This window comes from Macaca mulatta, chromosome 17 (genome assembly GCF_049350105.2).
Source record: "Macaca mulatta isolate MMU2019108-1 chromosome 17, T2T-MMU8v2.0, whole genome shotgun sequence".
NCBI classification, from domain to species: Eukaryota; Metazoa; Chordata; class Mammalia; order Primates; family Cercopithecidae; genus Macaca; species Macaca mulatta.
Genome location: NC_133422.1, coordinates 71,744,355 through 71,763,384, shown reverse-complemented (window position 1 = coordinate 71,763,384; position 19,030 = coordinate 71,744,355). Strand labels below are relative to the sequence as shown.

General features: G+C 41.7%; 1 protein-coding gene across 1 annotated transcript; it reads right to left on the bottom strand.

Annotated features, from left to right (window-relative positions):
* Positions 1–5,602: 5,602 nt before the first annotated feature.
* ACOD1 (aconitate decarboxylase 1) lies at positions 5,603–15,798 on the bottom strand. The gene is made up of 5 exons (XM_077973867.1): positions 15,669–15,798; positions 11,503–11,664; positions 10,477–10,566; positions 8,640–8,845; positions 5,603–7,150 (listed from the first exon to the last, which is right to left on the bottom strand). Exons 1-5 carry the CDS (start codon positions 15,678–15,680, stop codon positions 6,175–6,177), a joined length of 1,446 nt encoding a protein of 481 aa, XP_077829993.1. The 5' UTR covers positions 15,681–15,798; the 3' UTR covers positions 5,603–6,174.
* Positions 15,799–19,030: the final 3,232 nt, after the last annotated feature.

Here is a 19,030-nt window from a genome sequence, read left to right as displayed (position 1 = left end):
AGACAAGATCACACCACTGCACTCCAGCCTGGGCGACAGAGCGAGACTCCGTCTCAAAAAAAAACCAAAAAACAAAGAACAGAAAAGAAAAAAAGAAATCATCACCTAGAAAGGAATGTGGAGAGTGGATCTCTCTCCCCTCTCTTCCTCTGTCTGTCTCTTCTGTTTGTATGTGTGGGCCTGCCAGTGAAGAGGAGCCTTCAGCTCTCTACAGGCCAACATTTCCCCGATATATTCTCCTGCCTTCAGTTTACTCAGTGGGCGTAATGACCAACATCAAGGTCATCCTGAGTACTCTTGTCTCCTGAGAGAGTGGCTTCCCCAACCACTGCTGGTGGTCTGAGGCATTTGTCAGGGCTTATCTGAGGATATTATTAAAAGTCCTTAGATGTTGCCCCTAGAAACATCTGCAATGCCTCAAGAAAGTACAACAATTAAATTTACCTCAGGGCTATGATAAAAGAAATCTTTTTCTACCTTTTCTTTGATCAGCTGTATTCAGACAAATTCATCAGGGATTTGTGATGTGTCCTGTGAAACAGCATAATCCAAGTAACAAGAGAGAGCCAGCGATTCTACATGTTTCAAAGTACTGCTTCAGTTACATCCTACCAATTCTGATTTGTAGTATTTTGTTATTGGTTAGTCCTAAATATTTTATAATTTTCATTATTTATTTTGTGATGCAAAATATAAAACAAATTTGTGTGTCTTCATTTACAAACACTTTGGGCTTTTCTTTTTTATTTTTTTAGATTAAATTTAATTTTATTTTTTAAAGACAAGGACTTACTTTGTTGCCCAGGATGGAGTGCAATGGTGCCATCATATCTCATTGTAGCTGCAATCTCCTGGGCTCAAGTGATCCTCCTGCCTCAGCCTCCTGAATAGCCAGGACTACACGAACATGCGTGCCACTGTGGCTGGCAGCTTTTCTAATTATCTTGTTTAAATTATTGATCTTTAACTTAATTGCATTGTGATTAGAGAAAATAACTCTATGATCCAGTACTTTAAAGAGTTGTTGAGACTTGCATTATGGCTCAGTATTGGTCCACTTTGATAAATGTTCTATGAGATTTCTAAAAGATTGCGATCTCTAGTTGTTGGGTAGAGAATTCCTATTGTATAAACATGTGGATTGTGTTTATTATGTAGTCCATTTATTTTTGGTTTCCTTGAATATCAATTAATAGGAGAAAGTGTTAAAAATCTCAGTATGGTGGTAGATGGATTTATTTCTCCTTGCAGTTCAATATGATTTAGGTGTAGGTAAGGTTAGGATTATTTCAGTTAGCTAGTGATTTGAATTTTTTATCATTACGTGGTGACACTATTTATAGTAATGCTTGGTCCAATACTAATATTTATTTGTTCAGCTTTCTTTTGTTAATATTCTATCCGTATTTCCCCCATCTTTTTACCATCAACCTTTCTGTATTTTTTATTTGTCTTGTATAAAGTATATAATTGGATTTTAGAAAGTCTCCTGATGACATCCAAAGCCAGAATGATAAATTTTTTATAAAAAAATGAAAAGACAAACCACAAAGTGGGAGAAAATTTTTACAAAACATGTATCTGATAAAGCATTTACACCCAGAATATATAAAGAGCTCATATATTCCAGGTGTAAGTCCATACCATAAGAAGACAACACAATCAAAAGAACTGGGAAAATGGAGGAGAATGAGTCATTAGGGAAATGCAAATTAAAACCGCAATGAGATAACATTACACGCTCACTAGAATGGCTGAAATAAAAATGACTGACAATTCTAAGGTTTGGTAAGGATGAGGAGAAACCGGAACCCTAATATATTGCTGGAGAAAATGTAGCATGATAGAGCTACGTTGGAAAATTGTTCTTTATAAAGTTAAAAATATAATTACCCAGTGACCCAGAATCACTCCTAGGTACCTATCCAAAAGAAATGGAAGCATATGTTCACACAAAGACCTGTATGTGAATCTCATAGAAACACTATTCATAATAGCCCAAACTGGAAGCACCCCAACTGTCTATTAAATAGTGAATGGTAAACAAACGTTGGCATATCCCTACAATGGAATGCTGTCCAGCAATGAAAAGCAAAAAAGTGCTGACACACATGTGGAAGAATCTCAAAACCATATGCCAGTGAAAGAACGCAAACACGTATGACTGCTTATTATATTATTTGATTTGTATGAAATGTCTAGAAACAACAAAATTATAGAGATATATCACTGGTTACTATGGGCTGGAGGTGGGAATGGGGATTGATCCCAGATAATATGAGAAAATTTCCTGGAGTAATAGAAGTATTCCAAAACTGAATTATGGTGATGCATGCACAACTCTATAAATTTACTAAAACTTACTTAACTGTACACTTAAAATGGATGAATTAATATATAAATTAAACATCAATAAAGTTGTTAAACATTTGAAAAACATGTTCAGGCAATCTTGGTCTTTTTAAACTGGAACATTTAGTCCATTTACTCTTTTTGTAATTATAGATATATTTGAATTTTTTCCTACCATTTTATATTGTGCTTTTTATATGTCCTTTTTTATGTTTCTTTCCCCCTTATTTTTTGCCTGCCTTTGGATTTTTTTTTTTTTTCTTTTTGAGACAAGGTCTTGCTGTGTTGCCCATGCTGGAGTACAGTAGCATGACCATGGCTCACTGTAGACTACGCCTCTGGGACTCAAGCAGTCCTCCAACTTCAGCCTCCTGAGTAGCAGGAACAACAAGTGTGTGTCACCATATTCCGCTAATTTCTTGATTTTTTTGTAGAGATGAGGTATCACTATGTTGCCCAGGCTGTCTCATCAAACTCCTGGGCTCAAGCAATTCTCCTGCCTTGACCTCCCAGAGTGTTGGGATTACAGGCATGAACCACCATGCCTGGCCACATTATATTTTTCTAATTCAGTTTTTCTCCTTCTATTAACCTGGAAGTGGTACATTCTACTGCTGTTCTCAAATGGTTATCCTAGAAATTTCAGTGTGCATATAGTATGATTTGGCTGTGTTCCCCACCCAAATGTCATCTTGAACTGTAGTTCCCATAATCCCCATGTGTTGTGGGAGGGACCCGGTGGGACATAATTGAATTATGATGCCATTTACTTTCATGCTGCTGTTCTCGTGATAGTGAGTGCATTCTCCTGAGATCTGATGATTTTATAAGGGCTTTTCTCCCTTCTGCTTGGCTTTTCTCCTTCCTGCTATCGTGTGAAGATGTACATGTTTACTTCCCCGTCCACCATGATTGTAAGTTTCTTGAGGCCTCCCCAGTCATGCAGAACTGTGAGTCAATTAAACCCCTTTCCTTTATAAATTACACAGTCTCAGGTAGTTTTTTATAGCAGTTTGAGAATGGACTAATACAGTAAATTGGTACTAGGAGTGGAGTACTGCTATAAAGATACCCCAACATATAGAAGTGACTTTGGAACTGGGTAACAGGCAGAAGTTGGATAAGTCTGAAGGGCTCAGAAGACAGAAAGATATGGGAAATTTGGAACTTCTCAGAGATGTGTTGATTGACTTTGACCAAAATGCTGATAGTGATATGGACAATGGAATCCAGGTCTCAGATGGAGATGAAGAACTTCTTGGGAACTAGAATAAAGGTGACTCTTGCTACGTTTTAGCAAAGAGACTGGTGGCATTTTGCCCCTACCATAAAGATCTATGGAACTTTGAACTTGAGAGAAGATTTACCTGGTGGAAGAAATGTCTAAGCAGCAAAGCATTCAAGAGGTGACTTAGGTGCTGTTAAAATCATCCTATTTTATGTATTCACAAAGATGTGGTTTGGAATTAAAACTTATGTTTAAAAGAGAAGCAAAGCATAGAAGTTCAGAACATTTACATCTTGATGATGTGATACAAGAGAAAAACCCTTTATCTGAGGAGAAATTCAAGCCAGTAGTAGAAATTCACATAAGTAACAAGGAGCCAAATGTTGATCACCAAGACAATGGGGAAAATGTCTGCAGGGCATGTGAGAAGTCATCACAGCAGCCCTTCCCAACCCAGACCCAGAGACCTAGGAGAGAAAAATAGTTTCATGGGCTGGGCCCAGGGCCTTGCTGCTTTCTGCAGTCTCAGGACTTACTTGGTTCCCTGCATCCCAGATGTGGCTAAAATGAGCCAAGGTATAGCTCAGGCCATGGCTTCAAGGGGTGTAAGCCCTAAGCCTTGGCAGCTTCCATGTGGTTTTGAGCCTGCGGGTGCACAGAAGTCAGAATTGAGGTTTGAGAACCTCCTTCTAGATTTCAGAGGATGTATGGAAATGCCTGGATGTCCAGGCAGAAGTTTGCTGCAGGGGTGGAGACCTCATGGAGAACCTCTGCTAGAGCAGTGCAGAAGGGAAATGTGGCTGGGGCACTGCCTAGTGGAGCTGTGAGAAGATGGCCACTGTCCTCCAGACCCCAGAATGGTAGATCCACTGACGGCTTGCAATGTGTGCCTGGAAAAGCTATGGACACTCAATGCCAGCCTGTGAAGGAAGCTGGCAGTCGGGGGCGGGGAGGGGGGGGCTGTACCCTGCAAAATCACAGCTGCCCAAGGCCGCGGGAGTCCCACCTCTTGTATCAAAATGACCTGGATGTGAGACATGGAGTCAAAGGATATCATTTTGGAGCTTTAAGATTTGACTGCCCCACTGGGTTTTGGACTTGCATGGGGGCTGTAGCCCCTTTGTTTTGGCCAATTTCTCCCATTTGGAATGGATGTATTTACCCAATGCTTTTACCCCCATTGTATCTAGGAAGTACCTAACTTGCTTTTGATTTTACAGGTCCATAGGCAGAAGGGACTTGCCTTATCTCAGATGAGACTTTGGACTTGGACTTTTGGGTTGATGCTGGAATGAGTTAAGACTTTCAGGGACTGTAGGGAAGGCACGATTGTGTTTTGAAATGTGAGGGCATGATATTTGGGAGGGGCCAGAGGCAGAATGATGTGGTTTGACTGTGTCCCCACCCAAATGTCATCTTGAATTATAGTTTCCACAATCCCCATGTGTTGTGGGAGAGACCTGGTTGGAGGTCATTGAGCCATGGTACCAGTTACTTTCATGCTGCTATTCTTATGATAGTGAGTTCTCCTGAGATCTGGTGGTTTATAAGGAGCTTTCCTGCCTTCTGCTCAGCACTTCTCCTTCCTGCCATCATGTGAAGAAGGACGTGTTTGCTTCTCCTTCCGGTGTGATTCTAAGTTTCTTGAGGCCTCCTCTGTAATGAGGAATGTGAGTCAATTAAACCTCTTTCCTTTATAAATTATCCAGTCTTGGGCAGTTTGTTATAGCAGTGTGAGAACGGACTAATACAGCATACTTATTAATCAATATCTAGAGTTAATACGTTGCCCTTTTGTTGAACAATACCAGGGATTTGTAACACATTAACTATGATTGTTAGTGTTGCATTTTTAATCCCCATGACACTTCTATTATTTTCATACAGTTTAGTATTTATATAATTACATATTTACTTCTCTTTTTTCCTTTTCATTCTTTATTGCAACTCTGATTCAAATATTTTTGTACTGAAAGGTGATATATTGTAGTGCTTAAGACCATGGGTTCTAGAGCCAAAATGTGATTTTTCCAGACTGCTTTTTATTTCTGCTTGACAAATAGGGAAACTGAGGCAGAGGGATAATGGTAACACGCTCAAGGCTACATCTAGTAAATGGCAGAGGCAGGATTTAAATCCATCCATTCCCCAGTAGCACCCCTTGCACTGTGGAGGGCTTGGTAGTAAGCCATGGTCTAGGAGATCTGTTGGTGACACAATGCACCAGAGCCCTCTCCACTGTCAGAAAATATACATGCAGGTTCACATCCCTCTAAAGCCTTGGGGCTCATGAAGTCCACACATAATTCCTATGAAAATGTTAATTTTATAAGTAAATCACAGGTGAGTTGAATTTCACCCTTGTGAATGCTTATAAACTCATTTTTTTGGTGTGTGTTTCTCTTGATTTAAGTAATTGGAACTGTCCTGCAAAATTTACAGGAGAAGCCTCCTTCCAGATATATATAGTTCTGTTTCTGGACTCTCTCCATCTTGGTTCATTTTTCCTGGGCAAACTAAGCAGCAGACCCTTGCTTTATAAACCAAATCATTGAATCTCCCCAAATGCAAAGTCATTTAGATGTTGGTAAGCCTCAGGAGAGATTTGTGATAGAATTATTATATGCTGAAGAGTTTGAAGCCACCTCTGGTGGAGAGGGTCCTTTGAGAAGTGTAGTTAACACAGAACAGTCTTCTAGGTCTTCTAGATTTTCGACTATCTTTATGAGGCTTTCCACTATGTCACAGGACAGCATCTTGGAGGCATTGGCTCTGAACTTTTCCTCTAGGTCCTCCTGGCTCAGTGGTTCTCTCCAGTGCCCATAGAAGGTATCAGAGCGATGTGTGAAGGTGGCTCCATCCTTGAGGGTGACACTTATTTCACAGTACAGTGTGTTGAAGCTTGGCAAGTTGTCCGGAGGGTACTCCAGCTCCACCTTACTGAGCAGCTCTCTCACCTGTGGTCTGTTGATCTGGCATTCATGGAATGCTGGGACAGCGATGCTACCATCAAGCAGCATGGCACAGGCCACGTACTGGAATGAATGACGGGCTTCATGCTCCGAGTCTGGAAAGGGCCTGTTTACATACTGGACATTTGGTATCCTGAGCACAATTCTCTTAATGTAGTCAATTGGAAGCAGAGCTGTCTCTGCTACAAGGTTCTTTCTCACAGATGCAGCTGCGTCTGCCACCCAGTGGGTAGATAAATGCGCAGGAAAACGCTTAAAGGCCACATCCTGCTGGTCCAGCAGCCAACTGTAGGAATCTAGGTTTGGAAGGACTTTTGGGGAATAGTTGGCATAAAAGGCCCCAAATCCTGCCTCCAAGTCCAAGACCTGCTTGTTTCCTTGGAGACCCAGCATTGCCAGAAATGCAGCTTCTATCCCATGCTTGGCAGCATTGCCAATGTGGAGGGGCTTGGTCTGAGTGGCAGCATTGGCCATGGGTGCCCCAGCATGGGAAACAGCAATGGCCAGGGCTTCTTGGCACTTTGTGGAGCTAAGTCCTAAAAACTTGGATGCAGCAGCAGCACTACCCAATGTTCCTACCACGGAAGGGGGATGGAATCTGAAAAGCAAAGAAGCAGAGTTGGAAATGTACAAACCTTAATCACCAGGAGGCAGGATAGCATAGTCATCAAGAGCATTGATAATGGAGTCACACTGCCCAGGTTCAGATCTCAGCTCCATTACTTTATTAGCTATGTGATCTGGGGGAAGTTATTCAACTTCTCTGTAGATTTTTTCTTACACAAAATGGTGATAGGCCAGGTGCGATGGCTCATGCCTATAATCCCAGGACTTTGGGAGGCTAAGGTGGGAGGGTCATCTGGGGTCAGGAGTTCGAGACTAGCCTGGCCAACATGGCGAAACACTGACTCTACTAAAAATACAAAAATTTGCTGGACATGGTGGTGGGTGCCTGCAGTCCCAGCTACTTAGGAGGCTGAGGCAGGAGAATCACTTGAACCTGAGAGGCAGAGGCTGCAGTGAGCTGAGATCATGCTGCTGCACTCCACCCTGGGTGACAGAGTGAGACTGTCTCAAAAAATATAATAATAAAAAAAATAATAATAAGGCCAGGCATGATGGCTCATGCCTGTAATGCCAGCACTTTGGGAGGCCGAGGTGGGCAGATCACAAGGTCAAGAGCTCGAGACTATCCTGGCCAACGTGATGAAACCCCGTCTCTATTAAAAAGACAAAAATTAGCTGGGGGTGGTGGTGCATGCCTGTAGTCCCAGCTACTTGGGAGGCTGAGGCAGGAGAATCACTTGAACCCGGGAGGCGGAGGTTGCAGTGAGCTGAGATCACACCACTGCACTCCAGCCTGGCAACAGAGTGAGACTCCATCTCAAAAAATAAAATAAAACAAAATGGTGATAATAATAGCGTTGACCTCTTAGAGTTTTAGGAGCTTTGAATAAATTAACATGTTTACGATAGTGTGTAGCACACAGTGAGTTCTTTATAAATGGTACCATTACAATTATTGCCAGAAAGGCAACAGCTATTGATTGCTGAAATCTTACCTAAGTAACTGTGAGAATTGTGGGCCTTGAAGAAACTGAAACTTCACTACCCAGTATTTCAATTTACTTCTCTCCTAGCAGGCTGGCCAAGTGGCAACATAAATCTGAGACTGAGCCATTTGATGTGGCCGACATTTGACCATTTTTTATCTGCAGGATGAACAGTCAGGGTAAGGATATTCTGAATGTCCTCATTAGTCTGAGGGACGCTAGCTGGTCTCAGAATAGATTCTGCTCTGAGGATGAAATAAGGAATACTCAGTATACCCATGAACGCCAGAATGACATGAATCACCTTGCGACGAGAGGCCCAATTTATCTCATGGTCCAGGTTGCACTCTCGAAGTCACTTCTTTAAATGTGGATGGAGGGTTTCGTATGTGACTGGTGTATTGACTTATCTACCTGTGCTAATGTTAACATCTTCCGCTGAGCCGGCCTCTAAGTCAGAAAGCTCTACAGAGATAATGATTGACAGATGAAGGGGATGTGACTACCTTTTGATGGGGCAAATTCTCTCCATACCTCTTTGGTATGTCTTTGGCCTCCTTGGCGAAATGCAGTAATCGGCCTTGCACTTCAATACCAACATTGAAAGCCAGCAGCAGGTCAAGACCAGAAAACTTTGGACTCCTTGGCAGGGCTTCTGCTAAAGCTGTGAGGACAGGAAGGACAGCCCCAGAAGGGTGGGTGGCAGGGTGCCATGTGTCATCAAAATCCATGGAGTGAATCTATGTAAACAGACACAAACAGCGACAAAAAACCTTAAATTTTCCCTTACTGCAATGGCTTTTGGAACACTAAGGACTTAGTTTAGTAATAACCTTGTTTTATGTGAGATTCTTTTGATCTGATTCTCAGAAAAGAAAATCTGAGAACTGTCTGTGATTTTTTCTTTTTTCTTTCTTTTTTTTTTTTTTTTGAGACGGAGTCTCACTCTGCCACCTAGGCTGGAGTGCAGTGCCATGATCTTGGCTCACTGCAACCTCTGCCTCCCAGGTTCAAGCAAGTCTCCTGCCTCAGCCTCCGGAGCAGCTGGGATAACAGGTGCCCACCACTGCCCTGGCTAATTTTTGTGTTTTTAGTAGAGATGGGGCTTCACCATGTTGGCCAGGGTGGTCTCGAACTCCTGACCTTGTTATCCACCCACCTCAGCCTCCCAAAGTGTTGGGATTATGGGCATGAGCCACCGCATCTGGCCTGGCTGTGATTATTAGTCACGTGGCCGGCCCGTGGGAAATGCTGTTCCTCTGCCAGAGGAGCGGAGTACCTTGGAGAGCAGCTTGTGAGACCCAAGGAGCTTGGGTCTTGCCCTGGTGGCCTAAGGTCCCTCTGCCATGGCCCCTGGAAAGATCTATAATCCCCTTTAAAAACAAAGCTGCAGAATCAGGTGGCTGGCAATTCCTTCCTCCTCCACCCTTTAAATAAGTTGCACTGCAAGTTTAATGTCATTTATTCCATATGAGGCCATATGTTTTTGTACCTTTTTATTATGAACTAATTTCAAACTTTTAGAGAAGTTGTAAGACGAGCACAAGAACTCTCAAATCCAAATTAACTTTTCAGCTATATATTTAAAAATCATTATTCTCTGCTTTAAGATTTTATTCCTCTTTCTCCCAGCCATTTTCTTTTTCCTTATATTAAAACACTAATAACCAGAAGTTCATTTAAAAATAGATTTTTATATCTATTTTCTGTCACTGGTACATTTCCCACTGTTTTCAGGACATTACTTTGGAATGCACCATTGGCTTTAACTTTCAATCTCCTGAGCTATTGTCCCCATAAATCATAAAAATATCTCAAAAATCCCAACATATCCGTTTCCAAGTTACATCTTGTAGAATACTTCCCCTGACACACAGAAAAAGCATAAAAATCATCCGTCAGATGAGAAGTACAGATTTTTGGTTCAGAAAATACAGACACTGTATGGCTATTGTTCCTTTCTCAATAACTATCTGTTGAATGGATGAATGAATGAATGAATAAAAAGCACATTACTGGAGAGAAACTGGCCCCAAACAGGAAAAACTGAGAAGAAATTTGGTCTGGATGTTGGGTTTTGTATTTTTTGCCATTTATATTCAAGGTTTCGAATTGGGATACCTTAGGGTGTTTTTATCTAAATCCTTCCATCTTTTTTCCTCTACTACAAAATCTCTTTGAAAAGCATCAATTTACTGTAAAAACATGAAAACCGAATTACTACACAGGGGAGAGGGTAAGCCACTTTATCTCTCTGACTTTCAGTTCTTTCATCTGTAAAATATAGAATTTGGGCAATTTCTGAGATATTTCCCGACTCTAAAATTATTGTGATTATCTAATAGTTGAAAAGACGTGTAAACCTCCTTACAGCCACACCGTTCACAAAAGCAGCATATGTGGGTGGAAGCCTGATGTCTGGCCGACCCCAAACAGTGCTGGTTATGTTGGAACTGTAGATCTGGAACAAAAGCAAATCAACCAGTGATAGTGTCAATACAGTATACCAAGTCACCATTTCAAGAGTTATTCTTCATCTTTGGAGGCATTATTCATGGTTCTGACTTGAACCTTTGCCACAGATAGAAGCCCTAGTTATTGAATTCCTCTCATCCTTATAGAATACACAACTTTCCTTCATGAAATGGGGAGGAGACGTTGCTTGATCCCAGATCATGATCCGGAAGTACTCCAGGGAAGCACATCTGAAGTTACTCTTATTTACTCCTTGGGGTTAATACCAGGAGAGATGGACTAACCGTCTATCTCAAATACACCCTAGGGAGAGCAGGAGCTCTCACGTGCATCCCTACTCTGCTCAGAGTACTTGACCAGGCTTTTCTCCAGAGAATAAGAATAAACTGTGAGATATTACTAGTGTATGATTTTGTTTGTTTGTTTTTAAGGTATGGTCTTGCTCTGTTGCCTTGGCTGGAGTGCAGTGGTATGATCTTGACTTACCGTAACCCCAACCTCTCGGGCTCAAATGATCCTCCCACCTCTCAGCCTCCCGAGTAGCTGGGACTATAGGCGTGTGCTATCACACCTGGCTAATTTGTATGTTTTGTTTTTGTTTTTATAGAGATGGGGCTTTGCCATGTTGCCCAGGCTGGTCTTAAATTCCTAGGCTCAAGCAGTCTGCCCACCTTGCCCTGTGGAAGTGCTGGGATTATAGGTGTGAGCCATTGTGCCTGACTGTGTATGGTTTTAAGACAGTGACTTAGTAAAGAATATGGATGACTATTAAAACTCAAATAATGGAACATAGAAAATTATTAAAATGATGTAGAACAGTGCTATGTACATCAAGTGCTGTCTATAAAAAGAAGTATAGATTAAATGTAACACATATGTATGCGCTGGGTTTTATCTCTAACATAGACTTTGACCTTCTTACCTTGCTATATTGGCTGGCTTTGTGAAACACTTCCGTACTGGTTCCCAGGAACCCAGCACCCAGAGTGTCTAGAATCATCCTCTTGCTCCTCTGAATAACGCGATCTGTCAGGTGTCCCGCTTTCAAGCCATGGATAGTTGTGGCAAAGCTTTCTGTGATAGACTTTAAAGGGAAGAGTGTTAGGACAGTGCTACACCCCACTCTGTACTTACACACTTCTGTTCTGTAAAAAACCTTGAGGCACTTTTGTGCAAAGAGTTTTGTTTCTTTGTTTGCTCCAAGAAACAAAGTGGAAAAACTTTGTTTCTTGAGTTTTTCCACTCAAGAAACCCAGTTGATCAGATTTAGTTTAATTTCTAAAAAAAAAAAGATGTGTACTAAGCATCTATTATGTGTGAGGCAGAGGGATGTGGGAGCACACAGCAGCCAGTTTCTCTCCTCAGTCGAGTTGAGGGGCAGCATAGCAAGCACAGGACACAGCATTGTGTGATGGATGGTGGTGGGGGGAAGCACAGAGAGTTGTGGGAGGAGGACGCGAGGGACACCTCGTCTGTGTAATAGGGATTTCTGTGGGGGCAGTGCGCAGCTGCTATTATGAGATACCTGCCAGGCACTGTGCTGAATGTCTCAAACATATTACCCTTTTAATACCCACAAGTCTCCAGGTAGTTATTTTTGCAGGTGAGGAGACTGAGACCTAGAAAACTAAAGTCACTAATTTTCACAGCTTTTAAATGGTGGAATCTGAACAGAAGCCCCTATAGGTCTAACTCCACAATCAGGGCATCTAGCTATCAAGTCCAAAATGGTCTGATGAACATGTACCTCAGAACCACCTGGAGTTCTTGCTGAAAATGAACATTTCTGGTCCCCACTCTAGACTACCAAAATTAGACTCTCCCCAGAAATGGAACCTCTGGAAGCATAGCTCAGGATTCTGTTTTCATTAGGATCTCTAGGAGGCTCTCAAGTGTTCTGGTGCGCTTATGTCCAATATGGCAGCTACTCTCCAATGTGGCTACTGAGCACTTGAAATGCAGCAAATTGAGATGTGTCATAAGAGTAAAATAAAGACTGAATTTTGAAGGCTTAGTAGGAAAAAAGGATATAAAGCATCTCAATAATTTAAAAATATTGACTACATGCTGAATCAATGTTCAATTCATTGACCAGGTGCAGTGGCTTATGCCTGTAATCCCAGCACTTTGGGAGACTGAGGCGAATGGATCACTTGAGGTCAGCAATTCAAGATCAGTCTGGCCAATGTGGCAAAACCCCATCTCTACTAAAAATACAAAAATTAGCCAGGTGTGATGGTGGGTACCTGTAATCCCAGCTACTCGAGAGACTGAGGTGGGAAAATTGCTTGAACCTGGGAGGCAGAGGTTGCAGTGAGCCGAGATCATGCCGCTGCACTCCAGCCTGGGCAACAGAATGAGATTCCTCTTGTCTTAATAGAAACATATTCAATATATTGATATCAATATATCAATAATATATGGGATACAGCATAAATAAAACACGTTATTAATTGATTAGTTTCTTCTAAACATTTTCTAAAATTTAAATACTAGAAAATTTTAAATTACATATGTGACTTGAGAACCACTGCCTGCTCTTCCCTGTTGGTGGAGACACTGATGCTTGATCTGGTTATGAAAACTTAAGAGTAGTCATCAGATAATAGTGCAGGGTGATGAGAATGGAGGGTAAAGGTAGAAGTGGAAGTGAGGGCCGAGGCTGGGAGGTGTAAGAGAGTGGAGGGAGTTTGGCTCCCTTCAGCTGTGGAGTTGAATACAGGAGACAGAGGTGACATGGAGAATGGATTTGCAACTTATGACCGAATGATGAACATTACGTCATGCTAAAGACTGTGATGTCAATGGGGAGCCGAAGTGCTATCTTAAGAAAAGTAGAGTTATGGTCAGAACTAATGTTTTGGAAAGATTCCTGTAGGCAATTGTATAGAGAATGGATTGGAGATGGGTAGACAGGGGCAGTGAAAGGACTGCTGCAGTAGCCCCGGTTCTGGATGGGGAAATGGCAGTGCCATTGGCCAAGACAGAGAACACAGGAAGAGGAGCAGCCTTCCAAGCAGTGATGATGGGCTCAGTGTAAACTTGTTGAGTATGAAGTGTCTGTGTTCATCCTACTGGAGAAGCTCATTCTGCTTCTACCCATAAGCTATGAAACTTAAATTTCATAAGCAGTGGAGTACTCTGCAGTTCCTTTAAAATTCAAATTCTTCAATACATAGACAGTTATTTTGTTTTCTACACATTTTCGCAGGACAGCATCTATTATGTAGAGTTAAAAACATCCACTCTTAAGTCAGGTTTCACCATCTGCTCACTACCTAGTGAATGTTGGATTGCTTCCCTTTCTTGTTCTGGTTACTACATCATTGCACAACTTAATTTGTCTATCTCAACATCAGATACTTCATTTTTAAATCTTAACTGTAAGGTGAGGGGCTACTGGATTAGGGGACCTGGGGTATCTGGGGTTCTCTGATTCTGAGCTCAGTGCCAGGACAGAGCTACAGAGATGGAACCCGTGCCTAGCTGAACGTCCTTCAACCTGGCCACTGACTAGTCCCATTTACAGAGTCTCAAGTCAGATTTATCAAGTCAAGGAACACTTGCCATTTTCAAAAGGATGGGCTACTTTTCATGTCTCCGCGAGCTTTAATAGAAAGGTGGAGGGGGGTTTGGGGTGGGGGAAAGCAGGAGAGAAGATGGCTGGTAGAGAGAAAGGATGCTGGCACAAAGGTTTCAGATTAGGGTGGAAGAATAACAATCATGTTGATTTTCACACTGCTAGAAATTTGAGTTAAAATATTTTTAGGGGCAGAGGGAGAGAAGTAGAATGGGTTTATACTTAAGAGTTTCAAATATTGATTGAATCCCTGACTCTAAGCAAAACTACCTCTTTTAAACCTCTCTTCCAACCCCCACAAGTCTCACAGTTGGGGGCATGTAGTAATTGATCATTCATCTCTTTAGGGCTAGATCTGACCCAGGGGTGTCTTGTGGAGGAATGTGAGACTGGGGAGCAGGTGGGGCAGGTGGATTGGTGACATGGAGCCCTGGAGGTAATTGCACCGTCCATCCATATGAGACCGTGCTGCTGGTGATACAGGAAGGTGGAACACCGGAATCCCCTGGAAGTCGTGAGCAGCACCCTGTGTGCCAAAGAACACATGGCTCTCCCTGGCCCCTGAAGGAATGAAATGTGAGGGAAATAAACACACAGCTGCTCAGCTGTCGGTGGGCCTTGCATTCATCTGTTTCTAAAATATCTTTCTGATCTGCTTGACCTTCTTATGGCATTTGCATCTCTTTTTAGTTAAATACAGTGATTATTAATGTATAAGTTAAGGCATAACATAAAGCCATTGAACAAATCAATTTCACAAGTTCTTTTTTTTTTTTTTTTTGGACAGAGTCTCGTTCTATTGCCCAGGCTGGAGTGCAGTGGCACGATCTCGGCTCACTGCGAGCTCCGCCTCCCAGGTTCACACCATTCTACTGCCTCAGCCTCCCCAGTAGTTGGGACTACAGGTGCCCACCACCATGCCCAGCTAATATTTTTTGTATTTTTAGTGGATATGGGGTTTCACCAAGTTAGTGAGTATGGTCTCAATCTCCTGACCTCGTGATCTGCCCACCTCGGCCTCCCAAAGTGCTGGGATTACAGGTGTGAGCCACCGTTCTTACTATGAGTCCAGCACTGTTCTAAGCTCTCAAGAATGCCAAGTCAATACTGGATCATTCCTGCTTTAAAAAGCATGATCACATGACTGCACTCCAGCTTGGGTGACAAAGCATGACCCTCTTATCTTCTACAGAAAGTGGTGACAATAAATAGATTAACAAAAACACAATCTGGCAGTGTCAAAATGGACACATAAAACTAGGGGGTGAAAATTTAATGAACTTGTCATGATTCATCCCCTTCCTAACTTCGTACAATAGAATCATGTATCTCATTTGTAAAACAGTAATAAAAGCCACCATGCAGTTAATTAGGTAGCCCACAGGTTATAAGAAAAGTTAAAGCAGAGGCAGGTAGTTCTTAAAAGGAGAGGGCAACTGAAGAAATTGAGAAAGGAAGAAGTCTGCTAGAAAAGCAATTTAAGTAAGTCACATAAAATGTCACAATACCTTGAGCATCATTTTGTTGTTAAGAGGAGGTTCAGTTCAGGAGGAGTGAACCAGAGGAGTAATTTGTTTGCTGGATGTCTGACTGCCTTTATACCCTTCGCTCCTCTCAAACCCATTTCCTTTCATTTTGTTCTAACCCTAGAATTTCTATCATTTCAACATCTCCTGACTAGACTCACTTTAACTTCCCCTTTAAGGGACTGTTTAACTCTTCCATGGATGAAGAATTCAGTGAGGCTAGGATGTACAGTAATCTTGATCATATGATTCCTCACAGGCATCAGAAAACTTAAATTTATAGTAAAACTAGGATTGCCTTTTGTGCCTACATAGCTTATGTCAATACTAGAAGAATATCTACACTCTTTTAAGTAGGTATTCTACTTCTCAAAATGTATCCTAAGGAAGTAAGTATGGATGTATGGAAAATTTTAGGAAAAAAAACTCCACCTGCACACAAACAAAATTCATACCCTTGCTTATAAGATCGAAAACTGGAAACATGGCCATGTGCATTGGCTCACGCCTATAATCCTAGTGCGTTGGGAGGCCAAGGTGGGAAGATTACTTGAGGCCAGGAGTTTGAGACCAGCCTGGGCAACAAAACAAGACCTTGCCTCTAAAAAAAAAAAAAAAAAAAAAAAAAAAGCCAGGTGCAGTAGCATGTGCCTGTAGTCATAACTACTTGGGAGGCTGAGGCAGGGGAATCACTTGAGCCCAGGAGATTGAGGCTGCAGTGAGCTATGATCACACGACTGCACTCCAGCTTGGGTGACCTAGCGTGACCCTCTCTCAAAAAAAAAAAAAAAAGAAAAGAAAAGAAAAAAGAAAACAATCACATGCCCTCAAATTTTGAATCGGTTAGGTAAAATGTGGCATGTGCAATATTTAAGGTACACTCCCATTTTCCCCTTCCACTTTACCCTGTTGGTCACCATTGTCTAGGGACAAATGTGCTGACCAGAAGTTTCTGGCAACTTGAGATTAAGAACCTGGAAGGGCACTGGGGGTTAATGCCACTTGTCCCCAGCTTGTACCCTTGCTCATTCCTGAACTGCTCTTTTCATATTTGTACATCTCTGATTCTTGGTCCTCTGCCTGGCTTCTGGAATATAGTGCCTTCCTCCCTGCCATCCTGCTATTGCTGGAGTCTGCTTCAACACAGCTTGTCCAGGCCTCTTTGCCTATAATCAATCACTATGATATGGCTTGCCTGGAATTAACTCTGCTCCTCTGGGCAATTGCCACTTCCCCTGGATTGCCTAGTCCTATCCAATTGGTTTGCAGTTACAGTGGGTACCAAAAACAAGTGATTTCAAATCTGTGCTTGTTGTTCTAGATATAGTGCCAGAATTTGTCTTTGGAGAAGACTGCATTTAAATTATGGAGGAAATCTCCATGAGCCTTGAGGTTCCATTTCAATCCTATTACAGAAGAGTTTGAGACAAAGGAGTTAAAATGCTCTGTGTAAAAATGCAAAAGCCCATCTTTCTTGTGAGCAGGAGGTCGCTCTGTGAGATGAGATTAGGTAATTGTGCTTGTGTTGGTTGAAGCCTGTAGAGAAAGAATGTTAGGGCTCTGGAGACAGGGCTAAGAGCAGAGTCAGTGGGAACCCCCATGGATTGGTTGGGGTGGTGTGATGGCTATAGGCTAGGAGCTCCAGGGGGAAGTGGCCAGCAGGAAACCCTGCATGAAAGGACATAGGCAGACAGATTTAAAGAGCTGTGAGATCAAATATGTAATTTGAAGTTTATTTTTCAGCATAATAATTCCCTGGTGCTATTGTTATATCTTTAGGAAAATTTGTTACATACTAAACCCAGTGTTAACTATGTTTTGGGAAATGAAAGCAGAGAAAGTTGATCATGCACGGAGTAGAAAGGGCTGGTGAGAGAAGCTCAGAGTACCAGTCAGAGGGAGAAGAGACCAATAGCAACCAGGGGAATGTAGGTGCTTTTTGGTTATCCTAAGTAGTTAATGAAGAGTCAGTGGAAATCAGGGTGTGATTGTACATACTTGGGTGTACAGAAGAAGAATGCAGAAAGATGGGCACTTGGGGATGTTTGAAGTCTACTCATTAGCCAACTGCTACCTCAAGTGGGTTTCCCAATCATGCTGCAGACTGGGGAAACCCAGACCTAGGCTCTGTGCTGACATAGATGGTTGTTTTGTGCATCAAGATGCCATTTCAGATGATCTTTATTTTATACTGGTGGATTCCAAAACCACCTTCCATTAGAAGGATGGATTCCTGCGTCAGAAGAACAAGATGAGTATTTTGGGGCCATTGTGTAAGAAAAATCACATTATAAGATTATGTGGTGCATTGCTGAATAGTCTACATAAATTGATGTTTAGAGTAATCTTATCAAGTTGAAAGGAAAGATAGACATCTAGTTTGATAAATGCTTAAAACTATCTTAAGCATTAACCTAGTTGAGAATTCTGGAGTTTTCAGCTTAAAGTCTATGTTTCCTCCATTTATATGCACGTAGTAATGTAGTAGATTCTTTTATTTCCCAAAAGAGGCTTCATGAGAGTTTTCACTAGTATTACTCCCAATTTAAATAAAAGAAAGTCAAGATCCCAAGAAGCTATATATAGATAGCTTAAAAAATATATATGATATATATAATATATTAAATATATATAAAAATATATATATATATTTTTTTCAAGTTGAGAGTGAGGTTTGGAGTTGAGGCTCCTCGGATCACTGTCACGTGAAAGTGAAGAATGGACTGTGATGGGCTCGACCATCTCACATGGAAAGGCTTCCTAAAGGAATGATGAGCTTTATCAAGTCCCTTGAGCTTTAATGGAAGTTCCATCGTTTAGCTTCTCTGGGCCTCCAGTTTTGCCACTGTTGCATTCAGAAGAAGAATTAGTTCAATTACTTGGTAGTTTAATTATTTGCTTAATATTTTTATGTAACTGTGATCAGCTCAAAGACTAAGACCCTTTGTAATCAGAGTCACTTTCCCTTAATAAATTGTATATTGATAGCAACTCTTCAGTCAGAAACAATTGAAGATGTCCTGTTGCCTTTTGCTTCTAAGTCTAAATAGAAGCCAGAGCTATTGTGTTTAAATGCAGGTCTTCTCTTTGATCACTCCACCCTGGAAGAAGCAATATTGTGAGTCCTATGGAGAGGCCCACATAGGGAGGAATGGAAGGCTCTTGTTAATCTTTCCATAGCAAGTCAAGTCTTCAGAGACTGCAGCCTGGGAGGCAGCTTGACTCCAACTTCATGAGAGATCCCCAACGAGTCACCCAGCTAAGCTGCTGCAGGATTCCTGACCCTTAGAAACTTGAAGAGTTGAGATAGTAAAGTTTTGTTGTTTTAAAAGGAGAAATTTTGA

Excerpts from the sequence above, each read along its gene's own strand:
- ACOD1 (XM_077973867.1), bottom strand. Across the intron at positions 8,846-10,476 it reads CTTTTGTGAACGGTGTGGCT|ATTCACTCCATGGATTTTGA; the intron begins GTAAGGAGGTTT and ends CTGTTTACATAG. Across the intron at positions 7,151-8,639 it reads GCCAAAGACATACCAAAGAG|ATTCCATCCCCCTTCCGTGG; the intron begins GTATGGAGAGAA and ends TTTGCTTTTCAG.